Consider the following 19,937-nt stretch of genomic DNA (forward strand, 5'->3'; position numbering starts at 1 on the left):
AGCACTGCTGGGTAGCTTTGATCCAGACAGTCCTGGCTGCCCAGCCCGCCTTTCAGGTCAGTCCAGACAGGATTACCCTGCAGTGATCCAACAGGAAGCCTACACCAGCCAGGCATGCTTAAAATGGAGACAACAGGGCACGAAACATCCAGCCAACAGAGCGGCTTGTACCGTGAACTCCTGGCTGCTTTGTCGCAGTGTGCAGGGGTTGGGAAATGGGATGGGGCCAGAGGAGAGGGTGATGCTTGGGTCAGGGTATTCTTTTGTTAAGATACCCTCTCTTTTTTATTAATTTATTTTTTTAAAGATTTGTTTGTTTGTCTGTTTATTTATTTATTTTTAATATAATTTATCGTCAAGTTGGCTAACATACCGTGTATATGGTGTGCTCTTCGTTTTGAGGGTAGATCCCCATGATTCATTGCTTACATACAACACCCAGTGCTCATCCCAACAGGTGCCCCCCTCAATGCCCATCACCCATTTTCTCCTCTTCCCCACCCCTCCCCTATCAACCCTCAGTTTGTTCTCTGTATTTAAGAGTCTCTTACGGTTTGCCTCCCTCCCTGTCTATTTGTAACAAGATACCCTCTCTTTTTAAATGACATTGTTATTGAGATAATTATAGACTCACTCCCTTTTTATTTTTGTACCTGCATTACATGAAAACCTCTTCATCACCATACCCTTGTCCAAATCTCTTATAACCCTGCCCTGACCAAGGATTTCCCCCAGTGATACGTTTTGAGGTAGCCAAAAGCAACAGTGGCTTGGCAAGGGCTCGCTCAGCCTGTAGTAAAAGTTCTGCAAACCCTTGTCCCTGGGATGGTGGATGTGTATGCAGCCCCATGGTACATGTGCTGTTCCTGCTGGGGAGACGCAAGGGGATGCATTGCATGAGCTGAGCTGACCCTGAGAGCCAGGGCAGCTGAATACCCTTCTGTAACTGGCAGCGGGATCTGTGGGTCACGGGAAGGTCAGGATCCCTCCAGGGAGACCATTTAGTCCTCTGGTTCCTGGGTTATGGTGTGGGGCAGACACAGGTAGGGGAGACAGCGTGTGGCCCAGCACCCCATAGTAGGGAGAGACAGGGCAGTTCAGTTGGGCTGGGGCACCAGGGTTGCCTCCTGCTGAAAGTCATTTTGGGGAAAACCAAACAGGGCCTTTCACTGAGTGAACTCTGGGCCACCCTCCTCGTCTCCTTTGTGAGTAACTAGGCCTTGCTGTCTAACATGGAGGAGAGGGGGTGAGCAGGTGTAGAAGGACGCACTGCAGCGGGGCATCTGCAGAGCTTCCCTGACTCCCCTCACTCTGCCCCTGACTCTGGGGGCTCATTTCTCACATGCCACATCCAGGGAAGGCCCTGCTGTCTCCTGGTGGGACCTGCCTGGCACTGCGTGTCTGTGTCTGTCCAAATTAGGAGACCACTTCCTCCCTCTCCACCCTCTGTGTGGCAAGCTGTGGCCGGTTGCAGGATGCAGATGAGGCATCCCTGTGTCCCGGTGCCCCTGGGGGCTGAACAGAAGCCAGCAAGGGCCCAGTGATGCCAGTATCTTCTCCTAGGAGCGCCTCAAGAAGCAGCATGGAGCAGCCTAACAGAGAAGGCTACAGCCCAGGAAGGACCCCACAGAGCCCAGAGTGCAGCAGTACTCCTGCAGGCCAAGAGTGTAACCTGAAGAGGACCCAGGCAGACCTAGAGTATAACCTGGGGAAGATTCTTCTGGGACCAGATTTTGGCTCCAAGGCTCTAAGCCCTGACGCCAATACCCTGCCTTTACCCCTGCCCCCACCCACGCTCTCAGTCTTGGGGCAGCCCCGGAAGTTGCCCCTGACAGGCACTGATAAGAAGTACCCCCTGATGAAGCAGCGTGGGTTCTACTCTGACATCCTCAGCCCTGGAAGCTTGGATCAAATGGGGGTGAGTGTGGTAGCTGTCCCCTACCAAGCCCAAACCCTCCTTGTGGGTTCCAGTCACCCTTCCTTCCTTGCTTCCTTCCACCCATCCATCTTGCCATCAGTCCATTTGTTCATTTATCCATCTAGCCATCTGTGTCTAATAATTTGTCCATCCATCCATCCACCCACCATCCACCCACCCATCCATCCTTCTGATCATCTGTCCATCTGTCCCTCCATCCATTTGCCCATTCATTCAACAATTCATTACTGAATATCTCTTATGTGACAGGCCCTGGACTGAGCACTGGTGACAGTGAGGACAAGACATCCATGTCCCTATTGTCATGGGACAATGACTTTGGTGGGGGAATTGTCCCCCAGCTCTGATTGGGGAGGGGGTCCTTGGACAAAGTGGCATACTATGTGTTTACTGGGTGGCTGGGAGGGGGTGTGTTCCAGGCATGGGGAACAGAAGGTACAGAGGCTTGGGAACCCTGACAAGCTCCATGGCCTGTGTAGAGAAGGAGGAGAGAATGTGAGAGGACAGATGGAGGCTTGGGGTAGGGGGAGTATAGACAGGTGATGACCAGGGGAGAGTTCAAAGAGCCCCGTAGTCCTGGACAGCCTTAGGAAAGTTCTAACTAGGATAGGCCAAGAGGGTTAAGGCAAAGATCCATGGATCCCCACTATGCTGGGGGTGCCAGAGTCACCCTTGGTGGGGGAGACATGCACAGAGACACCTGCTGGACTTGTGGTCCCTCCATCTAGTGGCTCAGCTCCCAGACACAGCAGAAGTGTTCTTAGAGTGAGGAGGGAGCTGTGCAGGATCTGAAGGGGGTAAGGTCAGGGGTGTCCCAAGTGGCTGGAGCTTGTTGCCCACTATGGCCTCTGAATGAGGAATTGTGGAAACTCACTGTTCTGCCCCATTCCCGTGCCCTTGGGTGTTCCCTGGTGGGCTTGGGGGCGACACTTGGCCTTGTGGTCCCTCCCAGGTCCTGCCTGTCCCCAGGATGTTTATACCCCCTTAGAGCTCTGGGATTTGGTTTTAGGAAGTATGCCGTGGTCCCTGCATGAACCAAGATCTCCTGCGGCAGGCCGACCTTGACAAGTTTACTCCAAAAGGTCAGTGCCTAGAAGGGCAGGGTGGATGAGTGGGTGCCATTTAGAAGCAAGACCTCTGGTCTTAGATTGTTTCTTCTTGGCTCAGGATCTCAGTTTCCTCAGCTATAAAATGGGGGTAACAAGATATAAGGTGCTTTGCAAGGGCCAAGCTAATGGTTAGTGCTCAGTGAACCACACCTTATCTTCCTCTTAGCTGAGCTGTGACAAGGGCACCACAGTGGGTGGGGCTGCTGAGGGCCAGGGCATCAGTTCTCTGCCCAGCTGGGGACACTAGGGTTTTCACATGTATAAATTACCTTTTCTACCTCCCCTGGAACATGAGCGTGGAGAAGGCCAGGGCTGTGTCTGAGTTTTCCCTGCTGGGACCCCAGTGTCTAGAATAGGGCCTGGCATGGGAAAGTGCCCAGAAGATCTCTGCTGAATGAGGACTCTCCTCCCAGGCTCTGCGCTGAGTCCTGTAAGGACTGGGGCAGGACTGCAGAGTGTGGGGCAGTCTCCGGTGGCAGAGGGGAGAATAGGGTGGCTCCAGGAGAAGCAGCAAGGTGGGTGGGGCCCTGAGTGAGGAATCAGGTGGGAGCCCTCCCACCTGGCTGGCAGACAGGATACCCGCTTCGATCAGGCTCAGAGGTCCCAGCTGTCTGCCTCTCCTCCCCAGCCCCAGGAGAGGCCTGGCTCCTTGCTGACACTGCCCACATTAGTCCTCTCAGTGCCCATGGACCTCATGGGGTCTGTGAAGCCCCAGAAGTGGCTCAGGAAATATCACATGTATGTGCATTTGTGTGGTGAGCTGAGGATCCAGTCTATTGGGCTGTACCGTCTCACAGACATCTGTGGCCCAGAAAATGCTTACAGAGTACAGATCTAAGGGTTGTGGGGTGCTCCTACCATCCACAGTGGGGTGGGGTGGGGATGCTCGGCGGCTCTGCATCCCCATCCACATGAGGAAAAGCAAGACCAAAACACACCCTCTGGAGGCCGTTGTCCCTCCAGACTTGCCCTCCCTTGGGTGCCTGGTGCCAAATCTGGCTTCTTGTCTCCACTGCCAGCCACAGGCAAGCTCTGAGCTTCCCTTGCCCCAGGGCGCTCATACCCAGTACCTAGCGCTTTGTCTTGGGGGCGTATTGGGCTCTGGCCTGAGCCCCTGACACTCCTGCCTGTGCCTCTGCCTGCAGTCAGAAGTTTTGAGATTCCTGAAGGCTTCGAGGAACATTTGGAACAGCAGCGCTTCGAGTCCACCACCCGGGTGCTCACCCAGACTGACTTCCCACTGCAGGCCTACGAGCCCAAGGTGCAGGTGCCTTTCCTGGTGCTGCCAGGCCAGTGCCCCCGAAAGATTGAGATTGAGAGGTATGGCCAGGTTGGCAGTGGGAGGGCCCATTCCTTTGGGGGGGTGGCATCCACCCAAGTCAAGGAGCGAGGGACAGCAGGCTACTAGGTGACCGTCTTCATGGCAGAGGTTACTAAAATGGGCCTGTGTTCGGGGCGCCTGGGTGGCACAGTCGGTTAAGCGTCCGACTTCAGCCAGGTCACGATCTCGCGGTCTGTGAGTTCGAGCCCCGCGTCAGGCTCTGGGCTGATGGCTCAGAGCCTGGAGCCTGTTTCCGATTCTGTGTCTCCCTCTCTCTCTGCCCCTCCCCCGTTCGTGCTCTGTCTCTCTCTGTCCCAAAAATAAATAAACGTTGAAAAAAAAAATTTAAAATGGGCCTGTGTGCAAATCTTGTAGCCCTTTGCTTTCTTTTTTGTTTTTGTTTTAAGTTTTATTTATTTATTTTGAGAGACACACAGAGAGACAATCCCAAGCAGACTCCCTGCTGTCGGTGCAGAGGGCTTGAACTCGCAAACCATGAGATCATGACCTGAGCTGAAATCAAGAGTCAGATGCTTAACTGACTGAGCCACCCAGGCGCCTCACCCTTTGGTTTCTTTATAGGAACAAACTGCTTTCCTTGCTGTAGGATTGGGGAGGGTGGTATTTAGGTCAATGTAGTGGAACTACCAGACAGACACAGGGCAGCCGGGGCTCAAGACATCAGCCCCAGCTACCACACTACTTCCTGATGAATTCCAGAGGGGTGGGGGGCCCTGGAGGCATCCCTGGGCCACACTCCTATCCACCACGACCCTGTGGACCCTTGCTGGCATCCATGAAGCCATCTCAGATGAGCCGAGCTGTCATGAGATTCCCTTGTCCCCCCTCGGCCAGGAGGAAGCGGCTGTACCTGAGTCTGGACATCGAGCAGTTACTGGCTCATGAGGGCATCGACTCTGACAAGCTTATGCCCAGGCACCCAGACCCCCACCACCCCCAGACCATTGAGCAGGGCCATGACCCGCTCTTTCCCATCTACCTCCCACTGAAGGTGAGCCTAGTTTCCATAGCAAGCTGATGGTCAGCAATGGGGGGAAGGGTGGGTGGGAGGGGTACAGGACCCCGGCCGAGAGATCAGACCCGAAAGGGGATCTGTGGGAATCATAAGCACTCACTCGTCAAGCATAATTGGACCTTCCCGCCAGGGGTTTTGATCATCCTAGGCTGGGACAGAAGGGGCCCCAGAACCCCTGAGATGCTGACTCTGCTTTTTGCTTGGGAGCCTGGGGAACCTGTGTATGCAATCTCTGTCCCCCCAGCTCCCAACCTTGAGGCACCAGAAGCAGCCCAGTTGGACTGTGGAGTAGTATATGGAGCTCCCTGACCACTGCTCCTGGACTCACTGAGATGGGGGGAACTGAGGTGGAGGAGGGCCTCATTGTAGCTCCTTTGGGATGCCGATGGGGAAACTGGGTCCGAGGAGGAGAAAGAGGGAGCATAGCCTGCTCTAGCTTTCACTAGCCTCCCTGCCCTTCCTCTCCCTGACCCTGAGTGTGTCTTGCTTGGCAGTCCCTGTGGGGAGGCAGAGCTGAATCCACATCACCCTACTAAGGGTGGCCTCCTGACTACCCTGAATCTCCTTCATTTCTGCATGTAGGTGGAATGCTCAGAAAAATCCAAGGTCCACCTCTTCCCTTGGGCCTGAGCTGGATGATCCTTGGGCAGTGGGAGAGAGAGCTCATATCCTGCTCTGAGTCCCCAAATACCCCTCTGCTTGCATCAGGGTTGCCCGGTTGGGTGGGGATCCAGGGTTTCACAGAGCCAGACCCCACAGGCCCCTGTGAATAGTGGGGGAGACACTCAGCCCCATGGCCCTCAGTCTGTAGCTTCTGCATCTGAAGAAGACTTACTTAGGCACCCTCATCTTCTGCCACACCCAACCCATTTGGCCCCTCTAGGGGAGAGCTGCCTCCTCCTGACCTCTGCCCATTTCTTCCAGGTATTTGACAATGAGGAGTTTGATTGCCGGACTCCCAGTGAGTGGATCAACATGGGCTTGGAGCCAGGGTCTCAGGACAGGAAACCTGTCCCTGGAAAAGCCCTCCTGCCCACTGATGACATCCTAGGTCATGGTGAGCAGGGCCGGCATGGGTGGGGGGCAGGATCCTGGTCTGTACCATCCCTGTCTGGCAAGCAGCCCAACCATTGACTTCTGGGCTGCCCTAGGGGCTGGCAGCTGTGGGAGGGGAGGGCTCCCACCTTTTGAGGCCTCCCAGCTGGGATACAGACTAAGGGGCTGGCCATATAGAGTCAAAAAATACAAGGACCAGGGATGACATTGTGGGAGGGTTGGGGAAGGGACTGCTGGATGGTGTCTAGTGTTTAAAAAAATCTTTGATTTATTGGTAATAAAAAATATGCAAGCTTGTTGGAAATGTTCAAATGTGTACAAGGGGCACAATTCAAGCCTTCCTTCCTGCCACCTAGAAATCACCATTGCTCTAGCTTTACCTATGGCCTCTCAACTTGCACCTCTGCATGGACAACACACATTCTCATGCTTACACACCTGCTTGCAAACACATATTCACAAGCACACTTACCATCATACTCACACACCATCCCCCACATCACACACGTTTTCACCACACATACTCACACACCTCCCATCACCCATTCACAGCCACTATCTCTCCCTGCCCCCAACACACATACCTGCACTGATGTCCCACAGATGAGCTGTATCTCTGCTTTGTCTGTGTCTGTCCCTCCTTTGGCCCCACATCTGCCCTGGGGCTGTGTTTGCTGCTGTAGGGAACTGAGCCAGGTTGACCTTCCTTGGCTGCCTCTGAGTGAGCATCTGAGGAAGATCTGGGTTATGAAGTTGGAGGTTGGAGTTGGCTGCCCCTCTGTGCAGGGCTGAGGGCTGCTCTGCTCCCTGCCCCGTGGTGGACATGCCACTTTGGGACGGGGAGTGCCCCCCCCACCCCCCATGGGCTCTGCCCAGGATTGAGAGCCATGCTGGTTGGTTTTAAGACTTCTCAGCCTCCAGGGGGCCCCACAGTAAGTCCATTGAGCAGGCTGTAAGTTTATGTTTCGATTTAAAAACATGTTAATGCTGGAATCAATTTCTCTGAACTAGACAAGAAGCCCAGAATGTTCCCTTTACTTTGGACTTAATTACAAAAATAATTTAACTCAATTGTTCCCAGATCTCCAATTCCTGGCAATAAAACCAGAAGGTGGGGGGGTGCTGCATTAACTTTAAATGTACCAAGTACCAGCCTCCCGGAAGTGCTTCTGTTTGCCCTCCTTCATGTGGGCCCTGGCCTTGGGCAGTGGCACTGGTGGGAGGGGGGCTGGCAGGGAGCATTTCTGCCAGAGACCTCTGGTTTTCTGCTGGTGCCTTCTTGTGACATCATCTTCTCTAAGTTGAGCCAAGACAGGTCAGCATTTTCCAAAGAGCATTTTCCAAAGAGAAGCATATAGCATCCAGCCAGCACGTTAGCAATTCCTTGGAGTTCCAGCTGTTCTTCCTCAACCCAGGCTGTAGAACCCATCAGCTTATTTTAAGGCACTTCTGCCTTAAAAGGTGTGAGGAGGCTGACCAGAACCAGGACTGGATGCATACATAGTATGACTTCAGGCTCTGTGAGGGACACAAATGGGCTAACAAGTCAGAGGGTGCCTGGGGCAAAGGCACTCTTTGAGGCAGAGATGCTTCGTGGAGGGGAAGCCATTTGAGCAAGGAACAAACCATCAATGAGGTGACCTGAGCAAAGACTGTTCCAGTCAGAGAGCATAGCCAATGCAAAGTCCCTGAGGCAGGAGTAAGCTCCGAAGTCACAGTAATAGCCAGACATGCAGTATGGCTGGAGAAAGAAAAGGGTAGGTGGTGGCAGGAGATGAGCTGGAGAAGCAGTGCAAAGGCTTGCAGTGCAGGAAGTGAGTGGAAGGCCCATCCTGACCAACAGGCCCTGAGGCCCATTTTGGGGCCACTGCAGGGCAGCAATCTTTTACCTTGACCTGACCTGTCCTGATATAAGGGGCCTAAGGGTTCAACTGCCACATGCAGCCCATGGGAAGGGGTTCGCTCTGGTCTTGGTCACTTTGAAGGGGTCCAGTTCAGACATGATGAGCTTCACAACTACATCCTCACCAGGTCTCTGTGTGCCTGGGGCTTTCCTGCCTCCCGTTCTAGCTCTGCTGGCCTGTGTCTCTGTCTATCCTGATGGGGTCATGCAGAGCACAGAGACAGAGGGGTCTGGTCCTTCTGGCTCCTCCTGCCACCAGGGGTTCCCCAGAGGCCAGCTCAGCTGGAAGGAAGCAGAATCGCTGCTTTGCTGGAGCTAGAAGGGGTCATCCTGGTGGGAGGGAGGCCAGACCAGTGGCCACTGAGACTCGTTCCCAGCGCCTGCTGCCCACACAGAGTCCCCTACCCACCCTACAGCAGAGAGCACTGGCGGGTTCCCCTCCTGTTTCAGAGGACCCCAAAAGTCGGAAGCTGAAGTATGAATGGTGCGATGTCGGCGTCCTGGACTATGACAAGGAGAAGAAGCTGTACCTGGTACACAAGACAGATGAGAACGGCTTGGTGCGAGATGAGACGGGGAAGCCCATTCTGAATGGAGGGGTCACCGCTGAAGGTACAGGCTCTCTGCCCCACCCCATGCATACCCCCCACTCAGGACCATGACTGAGGCCACCCCCCCACCCATGGCACAGCCACCTCAGGCCTGAATTCTTCCTTGCTCTGTATGTCCTGTGACTGTCTGTCCCCTGGCCAGTGAAAACCAGAGGACCCATCATTCAGAGAGAGACCCCAGGAAGGGCAAATGGCCATTATTGGGTATGCCTGCCCTGAGCAGCTGACGGTACCACTTGAAACATGATGCAGAGAAGGCATCCAAGGCCCATCAGTTAGTGATGTTTACCTTGAGTGTGGCAGCGAGGAGTGGGCACTTCAGCAGCCGCCCCTGTGTGACTGTTTGTCTGTGCACAGATCTTTATGGTTTACAAAGCACTTTCACATCCATCCATGGCCAACTGTGAGGTGGGCAGGGAGAGGAATGTTGTCATACCCATTCTGCAGATGTGACAGGGTGTCAGAAGAGAGAACCCACTTGTGCAGGGCCACCATGCATCAGTAGCAGAGTCAGGCTAGAACCCAGTGTTCCAGCCTAGAGAGTCTGACTGTGTTGTGTGTTCCCTTTTCTCTCCCACCTGGCCCCAGGAAGGCACCCCCTCCTCGCCTGCCAGTACTGGGTGCCTCGGATCCAGCTTCTCTTCTGCGCTGAGGACCCACGCGTGTTCACGCAGCGTGTGGTCCAGGCCAACGCCCTGCGCAAGAACACAGAGGCTCTGCTGCTATACAATCTGTACGTGGACTGCATGCCCTCTGAAGGCCACCAGCTCATCAATGAGCAGAGCCTGAGCAAGATCAAGCAGTGGGCCATGAGCACACCCCGGATGCGCAAAGGGCCCTCGTGAGTCTCCACCAGACCCTTCGTTATGCCCACTTCCTCCAGGAGCCCAGGGGGCAATGCTCCCTCCGTGCTCACCTGTGGGCCACGTTGCCCACTGCACTGTGGACTTCTTGGCCCCAAGTCATGTCTTTTTCATCTCCAGATCTCTCATTATCAGTATCAACTCATGGATTCTTATTCAAAGGGACAGAACCTGTTACTACTATTTTTTTTTTTTAATTTTTTTTTTTCAACGTTTATTTATTTTTGGGACAGAGAGAGACAGAGCATGAATGGGGGAGGGGCAGAGAGAAAGGGAGACACAGAATCGGAAACAGCCTCCAGGCTCTGAGCCATCAGCCCAGAGCCTGACACGGGGCTCGAACTCCCGGACCGCGAGATCGTGACCTGGCTGAAGTTGGACGCTTAACCGACTGCGCCACCCAGGCGCCCTAACTATTTTTTATTTTGGTGCCCAAATTGTCCCAGATTTGGCCAGAGAGAGCCTCCTCAAGCTGATATATTCCTATCGTTCTTTGAGTGTGTCTTTAATTTGGGGCATAGCAAGAAGTGCTGGGCTCATCTTGTACTTCTCCAGACCCAGCCCTGAAATCAGCTATTTCTCCAAGAACCCCTGGTTCCTTTCAGTGGGGGAGTTTAGAAACCAAGATCTGGGTGTTAGATATGCTCATTGCTACTGGGAAATCATTGCTGTGAGGCTCTTAGGCCAGACAAATCTGGGAAATATATATATTATTATACTATGTTATACTATTATTATATTACATTGCATTAAATTGCATTAAATTGCATATTACACCCCCCCCACACACACACCCATGTCTAATTCTTTCTGTCTGTTAAAAACCATGGATTCCTAATGATACCTTCAAATTGACCCCAACACCACATGGCTCACTCTCACTTATACATATTTCTTACTTCTTTCTCCAGAAGAAAACTAGCTCCCATTGTTCATAGTATATTTATTTGCTCAGTCCTAGAATATACAGAAAGTAATTTCAAACTGCTAATTCATACTCTTTGGAAGAAAAACCTTACTAAGTAGACTTTGATACAGTGTTCTTTGTCTCTTTACCCTGGGGCATTTAGTATTAATGTCGCTATATTCAAGTGACTTGGTTTAGTTCTCCACCCCCTTCAGTGGGATATGTTTATTTGATGAAATACAATGTGGTGGTGGTCCATTAGTTTTATGTATATAATGTATATATTCTATGTATCTGTTTCTCTCACTGATATGTAGTATTCATAAAGGTATCCTCGGATCTGTCACTCTCCACCCCCATTCATTCTATCCTAGCCACATCTTCCCCTGTCCACCCTGTCCCCACCATATGCCCATAGGTAACCAGTAGCACTAGCTTCTGGCTTATCCTTTCTGTATTTCTTCTTGTACAAATGAGCATGTATATTTTCTTTTTTTTTTTTAATTTTGTTTTAAATTTTTATTTACTTTTGAGACAGAGAGAGACAGAGCATGAACGGGGGAGGGGCAGAGAGAGAGGGAGACACAGAATCAGAAGCAGGCTCCAGGCTCTGAGCCATCAGTCCAGAGCCCGACGCGGGGCTCGAACTCACAGACCGTGAGATCGTGACCTGAGCCAAAGTCGGACGCTTAACCGACTGAGCCACCCAGGCGCCCCCAAGCATGTATATTTTCTTATACGCCATTCCTTCTTACTTGAAGGGCAGCACACTATAGATATCCTTTTGTCCTTTGCCTTTCTCACTTACATACATCCTGGACATCAATCCCTACTAGTTCACTGAGATTTCCTTCATCCCTTTTTTATGGCTGCATAGTAGTCTATTGTGTGAATGTGCCCTGTACCATCATTCACTCAACCATTCTCTAATATATAGGCATTTAGGTCATTTCTGACCGTTTGCGATTACAAACAGTACTGCAGTGAAAAACCCTGTGCATTTAGATGTTCATATTATCCCAGGGATAGCTTCAGGGTAAATTGCGAGAAGCAGGATCGCTAGGTCAAAAGATAAGAGCAGATGTAGTTTTTCAGCTGTTGCCAAATTTCCCTCCGCAAGCGTTGTGCCATCTCGCTTACCTGCCAGCAGTGTGTGAGCGCCATTCCCCCCACAGCCTTGCCAAGAGTCTGTTGTCATGCTGTGTGATTTTCTGCCAGTCTGGAAGATAAGTAAGGTAAATCAGTCTGAAGTGTTATATGTGAGGCCATACGTGTTTTCCATCTTTTCATGTGATTAAGGGCACCTTTTACATATTTTTGTGACTCGTCTATTCATGTCTTTTGCCCATTTTTTTCTCTCAGGCTTTTGGGCTTTTTCCTCCCTCTGATTTTGAGTTCTTTCTATATTAGGGATATCCTTCATCTGTGATGTATGTTGTAAATATTTTCTCCTGGTTTGTCAGTTGTATTTTGACTTTGCTTGTGGTAATTTTTGTAATATAACTTGTAAAATATTTATCTAATCAATGTTGTTAATCATCTCTTCTATTACATCTGGATTTTGAGTCACAGTTAGATGGCCTTTCCCCACCGTGAGGGTTTCTTCTAGTACTTGCATGGTTTCATATCCTTGTTCCATCCTTATTTTTTAATGTTTATTTATTTATTTTTGAGAGAGAGAGAGAGAGAGTGCATGTGAGCAATAGTGGGGGAGGGGCAGAGAGAGAGAGAGAGAGAGAGAGAGAGAGAGAAAATCCCAAGCAAGCTCCAAGCTTTCAGCCCAGAGCTGCTACAGAGCTCTGTCTCATGAATGTGAGATCATGACCTGAGCCAAAATCAAGAGTTGAACTCTTAGCCAACTGAGCCACCCAGGAGCCCATCCTTATGTATGGTATGTGGTATGGATCCAATTTTATCTTTTTCTAAATGACCAGCATTTATTAAGTGGTTTATTAAACACCCATCAGCATTTATTAAAACCTCCATCTGTGTCCCAGTGATTCAAGATGCTACCTTTTTCATACAGTGATTTTCAGATGCAGTCAGGTCTATTTTTGGACTTTCTGCTCTCTTCCACTGTCCCATTTGTCTATTTGTGCAGTTGGACTGTGGTTTAATTATGGATGTTTTACAGTATTTTTAATGTCTTGTAGGACCAGCCCCTACTTTTGTAGCTTTGCCCTTTCAGTGTTTTCTTGGATATTCTGGCATGTTTTATTTGTTTGTTTTAACTGGTTATTTCTTAAAACTAGGGCAAAATAGACATAATGTAAAAATTACCATTTTAACCATTTTTAAGTGTGCAGATCAGTGGAATTAAGTGCATTCACATTGTTGTGCAACTATCACCACCATCCATCCACAGAACTTTGCGAAACTCTGTACTCGTTAAACAGTAACTCCCCATTCCCCTTGCCCTCCAGTCCCTGGCAACCACCGTTCTACCTTCTGTCTCTGTGAATCGTACAGGATTTGACCTTTTGTGTCTGGCTTATTTCACTGAGCACAGTGTCTTCTCGGTTCATCGCGTTGTAGTGTGCGTCGGAATCTCTTTCCATTCAAAGGAAAAAAATTCCTTTTAATGTTCCATTGTTTGCACGTACTGCATGTTAGGTATCCTTTCATCTGTTGATGGGCACTTGGGCTGCTTCCATCTTTTGGTTCTTGTGCATAATGCGAGTATAGGTGTACAAATCTCTCCTTGTGTCCCTACCTTCAGTTCTTGTGGGTGTATACCCAGAAGTGGACTAGCTATCCATATGATAATTCTATTTGTTGCTGTTGTTTAGTTATTTCATAATCATAATGTTAACTCTGCAATCTAACTAGATTTGAAGGGGGGTAAGGAAAACACGGAACCAAAGAGCTGCAGTGAGAGCACTGATTATAGGCTATTATGAGCATATGGGAGAAGGAACAGTCTTGCAGTTAAGAGAAAGCACACGTCAAATTTATTAGGGTTGTCCACACTTGGCAATGGTGAGCTTCTTGCCGGTCTTGCCATCCCTGGACCCAAAGCACTCCTTGGTTTCCATGGTATTTATGCCCTGTCTCACCTTGCCAAAGGTCACATTCTTGCCACCCAAACATTCAGTCTTGGTAGTGTGAATGAAAAACTGGGAACTGTTTGTGTTGGGTCCAGCAATTGCCGTGGATGAGACACCAGGATCTGTGTGCTTCAGGATGAAATTCTCATCATCAGGTTTCTCCCTCTAGATGGACTCGCTACCAGTGCTGTTATGACATGTGAAGCCACCACCCTGGTGTATAAACCCTGGAATAATTCTGTGAAAGCAGGAACCTTTATAAGCAAATCCATTTTGCGCCAGTCCTCAGAGCACAAAAGTTTTGGGCTATATTTGGAACTTTGCAAATGGCTCAAAGGATACGTGGCCCAAGGGCTCATGGTTGATGGCAAATGTCGAAGACCATCATGGAGTTGACCGTGACGGGGTGGCACAGGGCAGCTCTTGGTGGCGTCAGCAGTATTTGCAAAGCCCTATTTTTAATTTTTGGGACACCATCATCCAGCTGCCTTAGCAGCTGCACTGTTTTATATTCTCACCAGCAGGGCACAAAAGTTCGAATTTCTTCACATCCTCACCCAACGTTTCTTTTCTTGTTGTTTTCTCTGTATAATAGTCATCCAAATGGATGTGAAGTGGTATTCCATTTTGGTTTTATTTTGCATTTCTCTAACAATTAGTGATGTTGGCATCTTTTCATGTGTTTATTGGCCATTTGTAGATCCTTCTTTGGAGAAATGTCTATTAACAATCTTTGCCCATATCTGAATCTAGTTGTTTGGTTTTTGTTGTTGAGTGTTATGAGTTGTCTATATATTCTGGATACCAATCCCTTATCAGATATGTGATACTTTCTCCCATTTCATGGTTTGCCTTTTTATTCTGTCGATCGTGTCCTTTATGTTACCAGGACACAAGGCTTTTCATTTTGATGAATTCTGATTCGTCTTTTTTTCTTTTGTTCCCTTTGTCATAGCCAGGAGATCATTGCCAAGTCCAGTATCATGAAGCTTTTCCCGATGTGTTCTAAGAGTTTTATAGTTTTAGCTCTTACATTAGAGTTTTGATCCATTTTGAGTTAATTTTTGTATATGGTATTACATAAGAGTCCAACTTTCTTCTTTTGCATGTGGATATCCAGTTTTCTCAGCACAATGTGTGGAAAAGACTGTTCTTTTCCCCATTAAATGGTCTTGTCACCCCTGTAAAAAATCATTTGACCCATATATATTCCAGAAGTTATTTCAGAACTATTTATTCTATTCCTTTGGTCTATATGTCTTTAGGCCAGCAGTATACTGTTTTGATTACTGCAGCTTTACGGTAAGTTTTGAAATCAGAAGTGTGAGTCTTCCCACTTTGTTCTTTTTTAAGATCGTTTGGCTATTTGGGTCCCTTGAGATTCCATATGAATTTTAGGATGGATTTTTCTATTTTTGCAAAAAATGTTGTTGGGATTTTGATCAGAATTTGCATGCTTATTTTCCCATGAGCCTTGTATCAAATCCTCTAGGTCCAGTTTAGAAACACTTAGTATTTTTGGTGGGGTTTCATTATATTCTTGAACTGTCCTATCCAAGAACAAAGAATGTTCATTCATTTGTTCAAGACTACTTTTGGGAGCACCTGGGTGGCTCAGTTGGTTGAGTGTCCGACTCTTGATTTCAGCTCAGGTCATGATATCAGCATTGTGGGATCAAGCCCTGTGTTGGGCTCTACGCTGAGTGTGGAGACTGTTTAAGATTCTCTCTCTCCCTCTACCCCTCTCCCACACTCATGTGCGCGCTCTCTCTCAAAAAAAAAAAAAAACAAAGACTACTTTTGTGTCTTTCAGGAATGCTTTACATTTTTCTCATATAGGTTTTGCATATTTCTTATTATTTTGTCTTCTTTGTTGCTATTATAAATGGGATCTTCTCTACTATTGCTCCTACTGATTTTTGTAGGCTAATTTTATATCCTGTTACAAACAATCCTTACTGAATTGTTTGAATGTGTTTTATTATTGATTCTCCAGGGTTTTCTTATATTTTTCTTTTTTTTTAAGTTTGCTTATTTAGATAGAGAGAGCACGAGCAGAGGAGGGACAGAGAGAGAGGGAGACAGAGAATCCCAAGCAAGTTCCGCACTGTCAGTGAAGAGCCCAACATGGGGCTTGAACTCAGGGCCTGAACTCACAAAACTGTGAGATCATGACCTGAACTGAAATCAAGAGTTGGGCACTTAACTGGCTGAGCGTCCCAGGCACCCCTCTCCAGGACTTTCTAAGTATATATTACCTGTAAACAGAGTTTTACTTTTTCTTCTCCAGTTCTTATTCCTCTAATCACTTTCTCTTGTTTAATTGCATTTTCTAATACTTCCAGTACAATATTGAATAGTAGCGGAGATGATAGGCATCCCTACCTGTTCCTAATATTAGTGGAGGTACCTCTAGTAAGTTTCCCCCTTAAGAAAATTCTAACTTTAGGGGTGCCTGGGTGGCTCAGTCGGTTAAGCCTCTGACTTTGGCTCAGGTCATGACCTCTCAGTTTGTGAGTTCAAGACTTGCACTGGGCTTTCTGCTCTCAGTGCAGAGCCTGCTTTGGATCCTCTGTCTCTCTCTATCTTGGTCTCTCTCTGTCTCTGTCCCTGCCCTGCTCTCATTCTCTCTCTCTCTCTCAAAAAATAAACATTAAAAAAAAAGAAAAAAAAGAAAATGCTAGCTTTGGGACTTTATTTAATGTATCCATTGAAACTTCTATTTTCTTAAGTGTTTATCACAGCCTTTAAAAGTACCTATGGAGAGGGATGCCTGGGTGGCTCAGTTGGTTAAGTGTCTGACTTCGGCTCAGGTCATAATCTCATTGTTCATGGGTTTAAGCCCTGCATCGGACTCTGTGCTAACAGCTCGGAGCCTGGAGCCTGCTTCAGATTCTGTGTCTCTCTCTTCCCCTCCCCTGTTCATGCTCTGTCTCTCTCTCTCTCTCAAAAAAAAGTATATATATGTAATAATAATAATAATAATAATAATAAAGTACTTATGGAGATAATCATATAGTTTTTCTCCTTAGATCTATTAACATTGTATATTATATTAATTGATTTCCTAATATTGAAACAATCTTGTATTCCTTTAATAAATCCCATCTGGCCATGGCGTATCATTTTTTTAAAATATGGTATTGTTGGGTTCTATTGGTTAGCATGCTTTCTAGAACTTTTGCATTGATGGAAGGGATGTTGGCCTATAATTTTTTTCATACTGTATCAGGTTTGAAGCAACTAAAAATGGGAGGATAAAGGAATGAGGAAAGTAGATTGAAGTCAAGATTGTTATAAAGGAACATGAAGGGAGTTGAAGGATACCATTAAAACTTGACAAAACAGATATTAACAAGTTAAATTAGAAAGCAGGGGATTTGGGGCTTGCTTCATAAGAAGAATATTGATGTTTTCCTTCATTTTCCATACTCTGGAGCAATTTTTGGTGTATTGAGGCTATCTGGTTATTCCCTCCTGCAATCATTTGGACATAATGTTTTTGGTGGGATAGTTCTCTAGTAGGAATTGGTCTATTTAAGCTTATATTCCCAATTTGGGGGTCAGTTTTGGCATACTTTCTTTCTCTAAAAAAATCATCCATGTTTTCTAGGTTTTAAAATGCATTTGCATAGAATTTTGCAAAGTGGTCTCTTATGATTTAACAATTTTTTTGTTTCAATGTTGACTTCCCCTTATCACCTCCTTTTTTTTTTTCTTTTCAAGTTTTATTTAAATTCTAGTTAGTTAACATGCTGTCACTTCTGATTGTGTAGAGTTATGCTCTCTCCCTTTCTTTGCTTTATTGAGTTACTTAGTGATTTGTTTGGTGTGTTAATTTTTTAAAAATAGGAATTTGATTTATTAACTTGACTGTTTTCTACATCTACCTCATTAATTTCTACTTTTATTATTTCCTTTCTTGTCCCTTTCTTTGGCTTGTATTTTGTATTTTGTTATGTTTATAATGTGTGTGTGTGTGTGTGTGTGTGCACATGCACTAGAAATTTAATTCACTTATTTACATTCTTGCTTATAAATGTGTTTATAAATGTGTCTAATTAACTTTCTTCTGATAAATGCTTAAAAAATAGTCCACAGATTCTGATATGTAGTATTTCATTTTTTTTAATTCCGAAAATTTAGTTTGTATTTCCCATTTCATTACAGAATTGTCTAGGGGCACCTGGGTGGCTCAGTCAGTTAGGCGTCTGACTTTGGCTCGGGTCATGATCTTGCAGTTTGTGGGTTCAAGCCTGGCTCTCTGCTGTCAGCACAGAGTCCACTTCAGATCCTTTGTCCCTCTCTGCCCCTGCCCCACTCCCTCTTCCTCTCTGTCTCTCTCTCAAAAATAAATAAACATTTAAAAAAAAGAATTGTTTAAAATTGTTTAACAGGTTTCACAATTTTCCATGTGGAAAGGACTTGTTAAAATTTGTTAATAATTTTTACTTTAATTGCATTGAGATCAGGGAGTGTTATTTATAATATTTCTACTCTACAGAACTTGCTGGTGTTTTCTCTGTGACCTAATATATAGTCAGTTTTTTGCTGAATGTTCCATTTGCATGTGAGAAGAGGTGTATCCCTCTAGTTAGGGTATAAGAGTTTTTATATATACATATATGCCAGAAAATCTATCTTATTGATTATGTTATTTATGTCTTCTGTATCTTTACTTATTTTTGCCCACAGAGAGTAGTGTGTTACACTATCATTATTAATTGTGGCTTTTAGCATTAAAAAATGTCCTTGAGGACTGTGCCTGGGTGGCTCAGTCAGTTGAGCATCTGACTCTTGGTTTTGGCTCAAGTCATGATCTCACAGTTTGTGAGTTCTAGCTCCGTGTCATCAGGCTCCGTGCTGGCAGTGCAGAGCCTGCTTGAGATTCTCTCCCTGCCCCTCTCCTGCTTGCACACGTGCTCTCTCTCTCTCTCAAAATAAATAAATAAACTTAAAAAAAAGTGGCCTTGATCAGGTAAAATGCTTTTTGATCAGAATTTTACTTTGTTTGATATCAGAATTGTAACCTGATTTTTTGTTATTTCCATTTTTCTGATACATTTTTTCCCAGCTCTCTGTTTTTAGCCTTTCTGAGTTAGTTGTTTTACATAGGTCTCTTGCTATTAGCATATAGTCAGATCTTACTTTGTGAGTGAGATTAAAAATCTTTTTCTTGTAATAAGTGAGTTAGGCACGTTCACATTTATTTATAGAGCTGGTATGTTTGATCTCAGTTCTGTATTTCCTTCTTTGCATGATGTATTTTCTTTGTTCTTTCACTTTTTAAATTTCTTTTGGTATTTGGGAATATTTGTGCCTTATTTTAGTGGTTTCTTTTGTATTAAACCTTTTATAGTGCCTCGAATCCCCTGCTTTCTTATTTAACTAGTTAATATCTGTTTTGTCAGGTTTCAATGGTATCCTTCGACTCCCTTCATGTTCCTTTGTAACAATCTTGACTTTAATCTACTTTCCTCATTCCTTTCTCCTCCCATTTTTAGTTGCTTTTTTCTCCTTATTATTTAATATGATATTCTTCCACTCTCATACTTATCTTTGTTTTGTTTTTATTTTTAAAAATAAAATTGATTGATTGATCGATTGATTGTAGGCTCTTTGCCCAATGGGGGGCTCAAGCTCACAGCTTGCTCTATGGACTGAGACAGCCAGCAGCTCTTATCTCTGTTTTAGTCTTAAATCTACAATTAAGTGGATTAAGTGTATCAACCTTTTCTTCTGAAATTTCTCCCATCATCCAGTAGCGGAGGGTAAGGGGGGTGGGGGGTCAATCCTCTTTTTTATATCCTTCTAGGTTCTTGGCTGGGACTCTGTAATACAAGACAGGTTAGCAAAAGAAGAGCTTGCAAATTTGCATGTTTCCCTTAACATGGGAGCCTTCTTAAAGAAATGAAGACCTGAGGAGGTTAAACCTACACTAGGTTTGATGAAAAGTGGAAAGTTGTGGGGATAGTGGCAAGACAAAAAGATATGAGCTAAGCGTAGTAAACTGAGGAAAACTTAGCAAGGCCTCTTCACTGGGATTCCACTTGGCATCACTCCATCTTGGAGCTAAGGATGTCCTGTGCTCTGGGTATAAGGAGGGCACTTCTTACATGAGGGTCTTATGACCTGCTTCCAGGGA

At 46.6% G+C, this 19,937-nt stretch overlaps 1 protein-coding gene across 1 annotated transcript in view; it reads left to right on the forward strand.

Annotated features, from left to right (window-relative positions):
- The first annotated feature begins 1,577 nt into the window (after nt 1-1,577).
- DNAH1 (dynein axonemal heavy chain 1) overlaps nt 1,578-19,937 on the forward strand; it is a 72,810-nt gene continuing 54,450 nt past the window's right edge. The window contains exons 1-7 of the mRNA XM_032592222.1: nt 1,578-1,918; nt 2,949-3,021; nt 4,194-4,368; nt 5,225-5,381; nt 6,330-6,462; nt 8,815-8,976; nt 9,564-9,816. Coding sequence (XP_032448113.1) covers nt 1,583-1,918; nt 2,949-3,021; nt 4,194-4,368; nt 5,225-5,381; nt 6,330-6,462; nt 8,815-8,976; nt 9,564-9,816 — 1,289 coding nt within the window. The 5' untranslated portion in view covers nt 1,578-1,582. The remainder of the gene's footprint in view (nt 1,919-2,948; nt 3,022-4,193; nt 4,369-5,224; nt 5,382-6,329; nt 6,463-8,814; nt 8,977-9,563; nt 9,817-19,937) is intronic.

The sequence above is a fragment of the Lynx canadensis genome, chromosome A2, assembly GCF_007474595.2.
Source record: "Lynx canadensis isolate LIC74 chromosome A2, mLynCan4.pri.v2, whole genome shotgun sequence".
NCBI lineage: Eukaryota > Metazoa > Chordata > Mammalia > Carnivora > Felidae > Lynx > Lynx canadensis.